Source organism: Strigops habroptila, chromosome 8 (assembly GCF_004027225.2).
Source record: "Strigops habroptila isolate Jane chromosome 8, bStrHab1.2.pri, whole genome shotgun sequence".
NCBI lineage: Eukaryota > Metazoa > Chordata > Aves > Psittaciformes > Psittacidae > Strigops > Strigops habroptila.
In genome coordinates, this window is record NC_044284.2 from 15,262,414 (window position 1) to 15,274,530 (window position 12,117).

Sequence of the window (12,117 nt, forward strand, 5' to 3'; positions counted from 1 at the left end):
AATCCAGGTGCCATTTAGCTGTGTTAGCACACAGCTGATCTAACATGCTCTGCTTCTCAGCATGATCTTGGATTCAGCACAGTGCTAGCACAACTACACCATTTCTGCACCAGAGGTGGCTGATGTTCAAGCAGCAGCAAGGTTCAGACATAGTCTCAGGGACTCTTTCCAGCTGTTAGGAGGTTGGTGAGTTACACTGCAGATTTTTTGCTGATAACAGAGCCTGATGTCTTCTTTCAGCTGTGTGGACCCTTGACTATGTTCAGATTCATGGATGGTTAACCATAGCTGGAGCAGTACCACAGCTGCTTTTTAAGTACCTACAAATTGTCACAAAGCTTAATAAAACACATCTGAAGCTACTGCTGTATACAGATGTCTTTTCAAGGCTAGATTATCACTGTGGGGGTTTTGGATTCCCTGCTGCGAGTAATCCATCAGTGCAGGTCACTTAAATTGCAGTTGCTTGGGTCCTTGAAGACTGATGACTGCCTATGTTTCTGAGTCCATGCTTTGGCTTCCTGTCAAATTCTGTTGTTTTCAAAGTCCTCTAGCTCACGTGCAAAGAAAGGAAGAAATGTGTCACAGTCAAATTCAGAGCTAGGGTCCTCCTTGTGGAACAAAGAACTAATGAAGTGCTTTGTACATCCCTGTTAGAAACCCCAACAAGAGAGAATAGGAACTATCAAGGGAAGAGTGTGACCAACATGTGTTGCCTTTCATCTACTCCTATAGCTCCCCTGGCAGTCTGAATGTGAATTAGAGCAGCTCTGGGCTTAACTACTTTAGGGGACAGTCAGCCCTTGGTAGTCCCAAAATACAGGAGCATAGTGGTACCTCTCAGAAACTGTCAGCAAGGGAAATGTCTGGCCATTGTGTCCATGGCTGAATACTTAAGCTGGGGTATGCAGATTAATTTGTTTACCCACAAGCTTGATCCCAGCTACTGTGACTGAGGGCACTTTGAAGGAATGCATCCTGTCTGCAGACTCCCTGACTAATGCAATTAAAGATGCTTTGTCTGTCTCATTATTCAAGGAAAGGTTAAGGCAGCAGGATTCCAGTATGCTCAGCCTTGAGCAGGCAAGCAAGAGCAGTAAAAAAAAGCAAGGAGTTTCTCCCCCTGAAGCATCTACCCAGGCCACAATTATTCAAGCACAGCACTTCCCAGCACAGAAGGATGCACCAGGCAAGTGCCCTGATCCTTAGTTGCTGGAGTGGGAACGCTGTATGTAACGGGTTAGCAGTCCATGCCCCTTTTCACCCACAGAAATATTTAGCCCTAGAAATACTTTTATTTCTGTCCCTGCTGATAAGATTCCAGGCAGGCAGAAGCTGCCCTAACCCTCAAGTTGCAGCAGCAACTGCAGCCTTGCTTTGTTGATGCCTGGAGAGGAACGCATTTTGCTCAGCTTGGAGGAGTCCTTTAAAGCTCCAGTGGCAGCTGCGTGGTGTGTGTCACCACGTGTCAGGCTGCCTGTGGAGAAGCGTTGTCAATGGGAGTATTTGTCAAAAGATGGAAGCAATTTTCTGTTGACCCATTTTATGGGTGAATAAAATATAATCAATATAAAGTAAACATGAGAATCTCATTGGAAAAAGTTTTATCTGCATTGGGGTCTTTTTGCTATTTGCTAGTGTGAGAGGGGTTTTATATGTTATAGCACTGAATGGCTGAGGAAACAGAAAAGTACAGTGAGAACTGATGAAACCTGCCAGTCTCTAAAACCAACAATCTGTAATATAATTCTAGAAAATAATATGTATAATTTATCTAGTTGCTGCCTGCTGTCTGTGACTCTAGAGTCAATTAGGTTGAAAGGCTTCCCTTAGAAAATGTAAATATCAGTACCTTTTTTAATTTTTGGGCCACCACAATGAATAAAGGCAATAATCAGGGCTGCCTGGAGATTGAGGCATTGTTTAAATTATTTTCTTAATGCTGACATGTGAATTATCTAAAAAAAGAAAAAAAAAAAATGAAAAAAGTAGAAGTATCCTTGAGAGGTCTTTGGTTGCAAAGCCCTGTAGGCAGGATGAAAGGGACTCAGATTGCTATTTCTCTAACTTGTTTATTAGATGGAATGCACTGAATATTAGCAGGTAAGGAAAATGGACTAATACATATCTTTTTATTGCTTGGCAGTTGGCAGGGTATATGTGTATATTTTTTAAACCTTAATGTTTTATAACTGATTTTTTTTAATTGCCATAAAAATTAAGTTTTAAACTTCTCTTAGATGAAGCATAAGAGTGAAGACTCCTAGAACCGTGTTAATTTGTTGTTGCTAGTCCAGAAAGCCCACTTAAAAGAGTTTCCTAGGAATTATCTAATATTTGGTTTGGTGCAGTAGTTTCCAGTCGTGCATCACTTTTTACATGCAGTGAGAAGCTGGCTGTAAGATTTAGGTTCAGCAGGCAATCTGTGTTTTCCATTCCTTTTCAGGTATTTTGACCATGAAAATTGTACTATTAGTAATGCATTTATTAATGATATTTTCTTGCATCATACTGCCAATATATCAATATATACTCAAACTGAGAGTTAAAAGGTAAGTGATATGACTCCAAATCTGGAAATCAAACTACATGATCTCTAGTACAGGGGTACTATCTATCCCCATCATAACGAGGGACTCCAATAGCCAAGCCGCTTATTTAAAGACTAGGGTGCCAAAAAATTAAAAGTAGGTACTTGATGTCCCAAAGAATGAGGGTAAGCTATTTTCTCACTGAAATATAGGCAACAATTTTGTAGTTAATGACACAAACAGGGCTGGGTTCAGGGCTGCCTTTGTTTTGAACATCAGATAATCCCCAGTTGTGGTGCAGGAAGGAAGGGAGCCATCTGCTTTCCCAGCCCAGGAGCTGTGCCTGAGCTGCCCTGGAACCTCAGTACCACCACAGCCCTTGGGGAAAGTGGAGACCCGTTCTTCAATGGGGCTCCATCACCCGATATCTTCACAGATCACTCCCAAGATGGTGCTCACTGCTCTTCATCTGTGTAACACCAGCTGTGAAACAGCAGTCTAGACAATCTCTGGCAGATATTTATCCAACCCACTCAATAAAAAGTTCTGGTACAGCGATTTAATTATCTTTCAGTTGGGAGAGTTCACTCAATTCTTCCCTGCTGCACGTGGAACCTGTTATTTTGCAAAGCCTGCCCTACCAAAGGTCATGGGGAGCAGCTGATCTCATTGTCTTCCTTGATTGCCATTCTCTTTTATGCAGATAAGACTGTAATCATTTCCTCCCTCAGGCTTCTCTTCCCGTGACCCTTTCTTATAGGGCACATCTTTCTAAATGTCTTCTTGTTTTTGCTGTCCCTTTCCAGCATTTTCCTAATTGCCTCTCTCACTCACAGCAGCACTCAAAACTGGATATAGCTAGTACTGAATAGTGGATTGATTACTCTCCTGTGTCTTACATGTTATTTTCCTGTCAACACATAAAAACTGAAATCTTTGCCTTTCTACATAGCTTTTCAGTAGGGAACTACTCAATTTGGCCATCAAGATTTGAGCATTCTCTAAACAGCGCTATTTTTCTCCTAAGTTTCTTCCTGTGGGGAGGAAAAGGTATAGAGAGTTGCACAGGGACAGGATTCCTCAGCTCTCTTAGGTTCATCAGAAGTAACACAGGAGAAAAAAAAAAAACCCAAAACCAACTCTGTTGTTAGATAAGTAGGTACAGATGTAAACTTTGGGTGGAGATACAAGTAGGTATAGATGTAAACTTTGGGTGGAGATACCTTTCAAAGTTTTATATATATTAATATGTATATTAAGCTTGTATGACATGCTTTAATGTTCCAGCATCTGTTTCTCCAGTATGTTATCACTAATGCTGCACAACATATCAGTGTTTCAAGATTCATGCAAGCTCTGTGGTGCTAGTTGAGCATGAGTGATAAGATACCCTTTTGCCCAACCTCCTTTCTTTCCCATTAGACTCTTTCCTAATAGGTCATTAGTCACAAACAACACCCACTTATAGAGACTGATTGCTGTTCTTGCTACAGAATTCCCTTTCTGTTCCTTGACTGTGAATACATCATTCAGTGTTTTAGCCTGTATTGCCAAAATTGATGTCATTTGAGAGCTAAATTTTCCAAGATGCTGATTCTTGCATTGTAATTTCTGGATGACTAATACAGGATGTGGGGAAATGTTTAACCTCCATTGGTTCTCAGTGTCAACAGTTCCCATTTTAAAAAGCACACAGCAGGAAGGTTGTCTGTAAACTGGCAGTCTTGCTCTGTTATTGGAATAGTAGGTGTAGCACCTAAAGGATGCCTTGTAAACATTTGAATTGAAAGGTTCAATACAGGTTGAGATGTTCTTTATGTCACTTTCATGCAAATAGCTCCATCTTGCAGAAGTACTTCCTTGTTTAAAAATTATAGGGTTACTGCTTTACCTTCTTAGGATTTCATTTGATTCCAGAGATAGAGATGTTATTCATAATAAAATATATAAATGAAAAAGAAAACCAAACCAAACCCCCTTACAATTGGGTCAAGAAGCTGTTGCTTTAAACTCACTCTAAGATGATGGCTGACATCTGAAAGATATTTCATCTTTTATATGATGTAGATGCAGTGTGTGACAGCTAGGACAGAGGGAAAGCTGCAGGGCCTGGTGCCTGTGCTCAGACATTGCTGATTGCAGCTCTGACAGGCACCGCGCTCCACAACGGGCTAATGAGGGTCTGCTGAAGTACCGAATCTGCTATGAACTCATCAAATGCGCATCCCAACAATACTTCTCTGGAAAGCTACTGGCATCATCTGAATGTGCATGAAGGATGAGCAGTATGAGGAAAACCACAAATCTCTTTCTAACTAGAGCTGTATTCCTAACACAGTAATTAAGCAGTAATTAGAAGTTGAGTAATGGGAATACTTGCAGGAAATTAAAAGTTCTTGTCCATGGGGAAAAATTGTATAATGCCAACATCTCTGAGGGGTTTTCCTTGGAGGGGAAATGGGGTGAAACTAAAGCTCCGATATTATGCTCACATTAACAGCAATTCCAAATTAAATTACATTCTTAATTTATGAATATTTGGAGGAACTTTTATGAAGTAAATAGCAAATGTTTTTCTTTGCTGAAAGGTCATGAAGCCATTAAAATGGAGACAAATAGTTTTGAACATAAAATATGTTTTTACTGACTTTTTGCCAAAAAGAAAAGATGACAATTCTGCATTAGTGATAAATAACAAATTGTAAATTTTGTTTTAAAAAAAAAAAAGAGAGAGAAAAGGGAAGATGAGTTATTGGATGTTGGATTAAGATAAAAGATTCTGAACTTGTACTCAACCCTAGACAGAATTACTTCCAAATTTGATGCCTAAATATACCTGTATTTATCATTTCTCTTCCTTTGTTTCTTAAGCAACTCTCTGCCCAGAGTTATATGCTTGCGATTCCTGTTAGAAAAAAATATGGCAGTAATTAGCTATCAATGTTGTTCTGGATTTGGGACACACTTCTTGTCAACTAGTGTATATAATGATTCATGTTCCCCCCTCATGCAGAGCTGACTACCACTGGATGCCCTCCAGATTAATTTTCTCTGAGTGGTTGATTTGTTATAATTTGCGGAAAAAGAATTATGTTCACAAAATATATATAAAGCCAACTTGTACTGGGGGCTTGCATACAATGCTCATAACCATGGGCACAAGGCATAAACGAATTTGCAGATCTGTACCACTACCTTCACATCAAGGGAATGGGGAATCCTGCTTCACATATTCATATGATTGCCATTTTAGACAAAGCCTCAATCTCTGTTTATAGAGAGTCCTTAGGCAAAAATAACGAGTTTTGTGTAGTCTGACATGGTCATGTTTTCTGTTTTGGAGATTTAAAAAATAAAAAAAATTGACAGGGAATTATATACCAAGGAGTTTCTCCAACACATAGGTGCTCAAGTTTATATATAGTAGTATACATGTTTTTTATAAAATAATGGCTGGCAAAGGAAAGATAATTAGTGTATATTATCTGATTTAATTTTGCCCCCAAAAATAAAAACTACCAGTGTCAGCAAAACAATTTTCAACAGAGAAAGAGGCACAGGATAATTAAGAAAAGGAGTTAGAGTTTTCTTCTAATTGATTCATATCATCACTGGTAAGCCAGTATGGGAAGGAAACAGGCTGTAATATGTGTTTTGCAGAGCTCTGAGACACATGCAACATATGAATTTGGGGCTAGATTCCGATGATTTGCCCACACCTTTCCACAGGCTTGCTGCGTTGATGCATACTCGTGGTGGTGGTCTCTGTGGCAACATCAAGAAGACAGAACGTGAATTAGGATAAGCATTGTCTGCCAGCAGAGAACTCCTGCCCCTGGGTACAGTCTCCACACTTTCACCAGCAGCACCACTTCACCACAGCGATATGACAGCAGCAAACATCACAGCAACCTGATGGATGCTCTTGCCCCTAGGCAGGCCAGTGTACAAACAAGGAGGTACCAAGGCTCTCCAGCAGAATTCTTTTTCCTGTGCCAAGAGAGGACTAAGCCCACAATCTTCTCAGAAACGTAACTGCAGGGTGAAACTATACCTGCTCCTTTTTTATCAAGTACATGTATTTCTGAGCACCCACATTTGTATCTGCACAGATCTTGCACCTGACATCATCACGTTGGTCTTTCCAAAAGCATTTTATACACTTGAAATTAAAAAAACCCCAGATATTGTTTGTAGGAAGGCTGTCAAAATCCCTGTTGCTGTACAGGTGAGAGGACAACATTCTTTAACACCTTAGTCTTCAGCTTTATAGAAGATCTCTGTGCAGCCAGAAGACTTTATTAAAAGTTTACTATCTACTCAACACTTAGTGTTGTACAGGAGTTAAATAATAGTATCACATAATATATTCCAAAGTAAGCATGAGCTATTTTACAAATAAGAGGGCATAGAATTATTTTAATAATGTAGAACAACTTTGGGTTAGTTGGTTGGGTTTTGGTTTTTTTTAGTTCAACATATTCACTTTACGCTATATCTGAATGTAGCAACATTCCTAAAAGAATGCTTTTATTTCATCACAGCTTGTTACTAAAAGGCCTACTGTCTGTATAGGACAATGTATGCATACATGCTTCTTAATGTATGCATACCTGTATTCACCTGAGGAAAATGAATAAGCTGAAAAAAAGTTATATGCAGATATGTTTTTAGGAAGCCTTGGCTTCTAAATACTAATTATTTTCCAAGTTTGTAGAAAAGAATAACTATAAAGAAGAATTTAAGCAGGACCTAAGATTAGAATTCTTTGGGGGAAGACAAATCTAATGAACTGATTTCCAAATATAATGGCTCATTTAACTTTTATAGATGTCAGCAATTCTCTCTGTTCTGTTTTATCCTCAGCTTTTCTATCTTGGTCTTTCTCAGCTTTAATTTTTAAGCAAGGAAATAACTGCAGTCAGTTCTGCTTCTATTTCTGTTTTATCTGTTCACTGTTATGCTTTTGTTAAAAGAAATTGTTAGCAGTTTCAAATGGTGTAAAAACTTTCTTGAGCTACAATATCTATCAAGATCATTAAATACCCCACATGGGTAGATACAGATATGGTCCTGAGCCTGATTCTGGCTCCTGCTGTAGCTGCTCCATCCTGGTGTATCAATATGTATCACATCAGATTGCAACAGCCACAAATCTACCTGAGAAAGAGAGTCCTCCAAGACTTGAGACTGGCCTCTTGCTTGAGACTGGCCATATGGCTGTAACCCAGAGAAAACACATGCCACATCTTGAAATGTCATCCCAGCCAACTATGCCAATGAAAAAGTACAAAATGACATACAACTACTTTCTTTCCCTCCTTTAGCATACTGTATTAAACAGAGTTCACCCAAGGTCAAAGCCAAAACTTGTGTTCGTCTTCGCTTTTAAAAAAAAAAAACAAAACCAAAACCAACCAAAACTGATTCTTGGGGGACTTTTCTTTTTGCTGCATTCTAGCAATGCTGTCTTTGTGTGTGATGCTGTTAATGTGACTTTTTTTATTTTATAAGCAGTTAACTTTTATGCCCTTTCCCAAAGCTTTTATATTTTGTTATAATTTGCCTGCCATATCTATAAATTAAATTTTCCTAACTAACTCCATTCCTGTTACTTTCTTTTCATTAGATAACGGACTCTGTCTCTGAGACTTTCTGGTTCTTCATCCTACAGTACACAGACTTTAAAAACCTGGTTTTAAAGTCACCTTTAAAGTCATCTGCTTTCTGAAAGTGGAAGATCCAGTCCCTCTTTTTTCAGGATGTGTTCTGTTGCGAGTTAATTCAGAAAGAACACTTTTTCTTCCCTGATTCACATCAGTACATCCCCAAGGAAGAAAACTGCTAGGATAAAATGATGCTTCTATGACATTCTGTATATTTTCCTATATTTTGAAGTGTCGTTTTGGGGAGGTTTGGTTGAGGGTTTTATTACGGGTTTTGTTGGGTGGTTTGGGTTTGTTGGTTGGTTGGTTTTTTTTTTTCAGTGCTAGTTGATCCAACTGCATCTGTTTGCTATTCAGTATTTAATTTATGTTGGGCTGTAAACTGTCCAAGTAACAATTTGAGTGATGCAGCAACAGAAGGTGACCCAGATTACACAACACTGTATGCTAATGCAGTCTTCTTGTTTAATGGCAGCTGCTCAAAGCTTTGTCTTACTGCGATTCACATTCAACAGACGCAAATCAAACAGCCTCCTCAGACAGACACACATCCTGCCTGTCTTAATTTTAAACAGGTTCAAGAGCTACTGCTTTTCATACACATACATCAGCCTCACCAGCTGAGGCCATTTAGCTCCTTGGCTTGTATTTACTCTCAACCATCTGACACAATTATCAAGGAAACCCATTGTGACTTCCAATATTTTGCATACTTCTGTTTATGTGGAAGTTTGCCGAGAATATTTTCTCTATAAAAATAGTTGGACTTTTATACTCCCTCGTAATGGAGACATTTAGAACATCAAATATATCACAGTTGTCGAATAACTGATTTCTCTAGAGGTTGGAATTTTAACAGCATATATAATAAAGCAATGAGTTCTATTAAAATACATAACATGAACAGCTTGAGCAAAGCACAAATTAGTCTCAAGTTTAATCAGATAGGTTTAAATTTACTGGATGAGTGGTAGCAAAATGCTGACTTTATAGGTACAGTTTTAACAGAATATTTTATTGTTGTATTTTAAATATGTGAAGCAAGGTATTAAAAATGCTTTCATTCCTCATTTAAAAAAAAAAAAGTTTAAACATGAAGATCAGGAAAGCTATCATGCAACGAATTCATACAACTTTGCTTCATGGATCAAATCTTTTTGGCATGCCTATCAAATTTTTAAAGCCTTCTGACAACACAAACTTCCTGCTAGAAGTGCATGTCTAGCCATCTACCCAGAGGACATGTCAGAACAATAAGAAGTGCAAATCTTACTTTTTAGATTGATGAGCAGCAAAAAACTGAGGTAGAAGATGAGTAGAGAGTTAATTCTTGAATGAGCCATATTCATCCTGAAAGGACATTCTCCCCCCGAGTTGTCTGTTGTCCAAAGGGCTGGTGCTGATCCTCACTGCTTTCTCATTTCTGAAACTAAGGTAATACCCAAGGCACCCACTCCCCTAAAAGCCATCTTTGCCTATACCCTTCATCAGCCTGTTCGCTGCAAATCTACAGACTTTGATTCAAGAGGCAGTTGTGCTTGTTAAGGTTTTACTTCAGCAGGTTTGAGTGATTTTTCAAACCTGGTGCAGATTTGTCTGAGCTGGACTGGAGTCTTTCCCCAGCCTTCTGCTGCAGAACGATGGTGCGCTCTGCCTGGCTGACACTGCACAGCAGATAAGGCACAGCACTCTTAATATTTCAAAATATATTGTTATTTTCTACTAAACCTCCATTACATCACACTCTTGATTCATAATATAAACACTTTATGCTTTCTTTCATAAAGTCAGCTAACAAATACTACCAGTATTTTTTCTGTATCTTACTTCATTAGCACATGGAGTAAAAAGATGAAACATTTCCATTCTCAATTTTTTTGTAGTCAGACAGTAGCCTGTTATCTTCCACAATATTTTACTTTGTTTTGTTGTTATTGTTTACACTGGATTTAAATGCTTTTGCTATCACTAAAAAGCATAATAATTGGGAGCTGGCACAGGTCCTCTGAGCTTCATCAGGTTGTATTGTAATCTTGAACTGCTCATAGAGGAACCAGTCACTTGCAGATTCAGGAGATGACATAGTAAGATTGATAAGAGGAGGGGGTGGGGGCAGGTGGTGGACTCCCTTTCTTGTTAGCTAGAGCTGGCCATAGGAAACCGGAAACCGTGGCTGGTGCCAGTTCAGTGAGTCTGCCCATACTGAAAGGAGCCTTCCCCAGCTGCCATGGCAGTGCAGCACTGTGGCTCTTCACTGCTGCACAGCACAGGCAATGCTCTGTTTCTGCCCAGAGTTGTCTTGGTATCTAACGCTTCATCCATTGATTACAACTTTGTTCACAGATACTAAAGCCTTGGCCTAGGTTAGCAGAAGGGAAGGAGAAGAAAGACAGCAACAGTCCCAGCAGCCATGATCAGATACTATGATCCCAGTACAAACCTTGGCCTTCTGGCACCTAAAACAGAGGCATTAAGTTCATATGTTTACTATGGTAAACTACCCGATAGCAATGATTCCCATAGCATCATTCAGGCTCTGAGGACAAAAAAGGGATGAGCTGCCTGTGTGCCAGTGAACTTCCTCTTTCCACCATCTTCTCTTCTACCAGCCTTTCTGGCCCGTGGCCCTCAGTGCTCAGCGCTTGCTCTCCTTGACTCAGTGCAGAGACCAAGTGTTCCCAAGCCCAGGAACAACCTCAGAAAATCTGCTTGGCCATTGCTATGTTATACTACTGTAAAACTGATAACGCTCAATAAATTTGGTATTGCCTTTTGTCCTCCCCAGTTCAGTGGAATAATAATCTTATGTGTACACTTAACTGAACTAGGGACAGACTTAGAGTCAAGCATATGCTTAAGGCCCCAGGTGAGTAGGGAGCAGACTATGAGTGCCAACAAAACTTTGCAAAATTTGTTCATAATGGGTAGGTACTTTCACATTCACTCTTTCAGCTCGGTGAACTGAATAATTCCAATATTTCTCTTGCTGCAAGGCCCTTCCTACTTTCCCACCTCATTCATGTGTGACTGCACTCACCCCCTGCTCACCTTGCAGCACATTTTTTTCAGACCTTCTTTCACTTCTCCTGGCACCAGAAGCTTTATCACCTCTGCTTCTCAGGAGGCATCCACCCTCCAGCTCCTCTGAGCCTCCACCTTGTACCCACTGTTCCTCAGGGCTCTGGTCTCTTTGATGGCAACCCAGGCTGGATTCCCTGGTCAAATATCAGGGGACGTGAACATTATGATGAAGTAGGTTCCTAGTGGAAAGTACTTAGATAACTATAAAGTTAAATATAATTAAATAAATGCATTAAAATATAAATAAATAGAAGTAAAAATATAAATATAAATAGCTAACTGTTTTCTAGCTCTTTACCTTTTAGTAATCTTCTTTGTTTCATATGTGCATTTATAGTTGTTTAGATGTTTTCTTTTCATTGCCATCTGTCTATTTAGTTTTTGTTTGAAATTATCTAGTAAAATACATAAGCATTACAACAGCAACATGAAAATATTATTCTGCCTTCTGGGAAATCTTCTGTTGGGCTAAATGATGCAGTTGAGCTCAGTGCCAATCACCTGCTTTAAGTGCATTATTCTTCAACTTAGAAGAAAAACATTTTCCATTATAACATTGAACAAGTTTTAAGTTATTTTTGTGGAAATAGTGTACATTAACGGGAATTTGATATGATTTTGTATCTTGTCTTGTGGTGGTTATAATTGCTGATTAAGCTAATTTAACCTTTACTCAGGAAATAATGTACTAATCTAGAAGTTTAAGGAAGAAGGTATACTTCCAACAACTGTTAGAATATATTCGGTCTGAAGACCTACAGACCTAATATACCAATCAAAAAATTAATTAAAATCAATTAAAAAACAAAAAAACACCCAACGAACTTTTGAATACTCAG

The 12,117-nt window shown here is 39.0% G+C and overlaps 1 protein-coding gene across 5 annotated transcripts in view; it reads right to left on the bottom strand.

Annotated features, from left to right (window-relative positions):
* Positions 1 to 9,721, bottom strand: part of CRB1 (crumbs cell polarity complex component 1) — a 104,769-nt gene extending 95,048 nt beyond the window's left edge. For all 5 annotated transcript variants that reach the window (XM_030494807.1, XM_030494806.1, XM_030494804.1 and 2 more), the window contains exon 1: positions 9,471 to 9,721. In XM_030494807.1, the coding sequence (XP_030350667.1) occupies positions 9,471 to 9,546 (76 nt within the window). In that variant the 5' untranslated portion in view covers positions 9,547 to 9,721. The remainder of the gene's footprint in view (positions 1 to 9,470) is intronic.
* Positions 9,722 to 12,117: the final 2,396 nt, after the last annotated feature.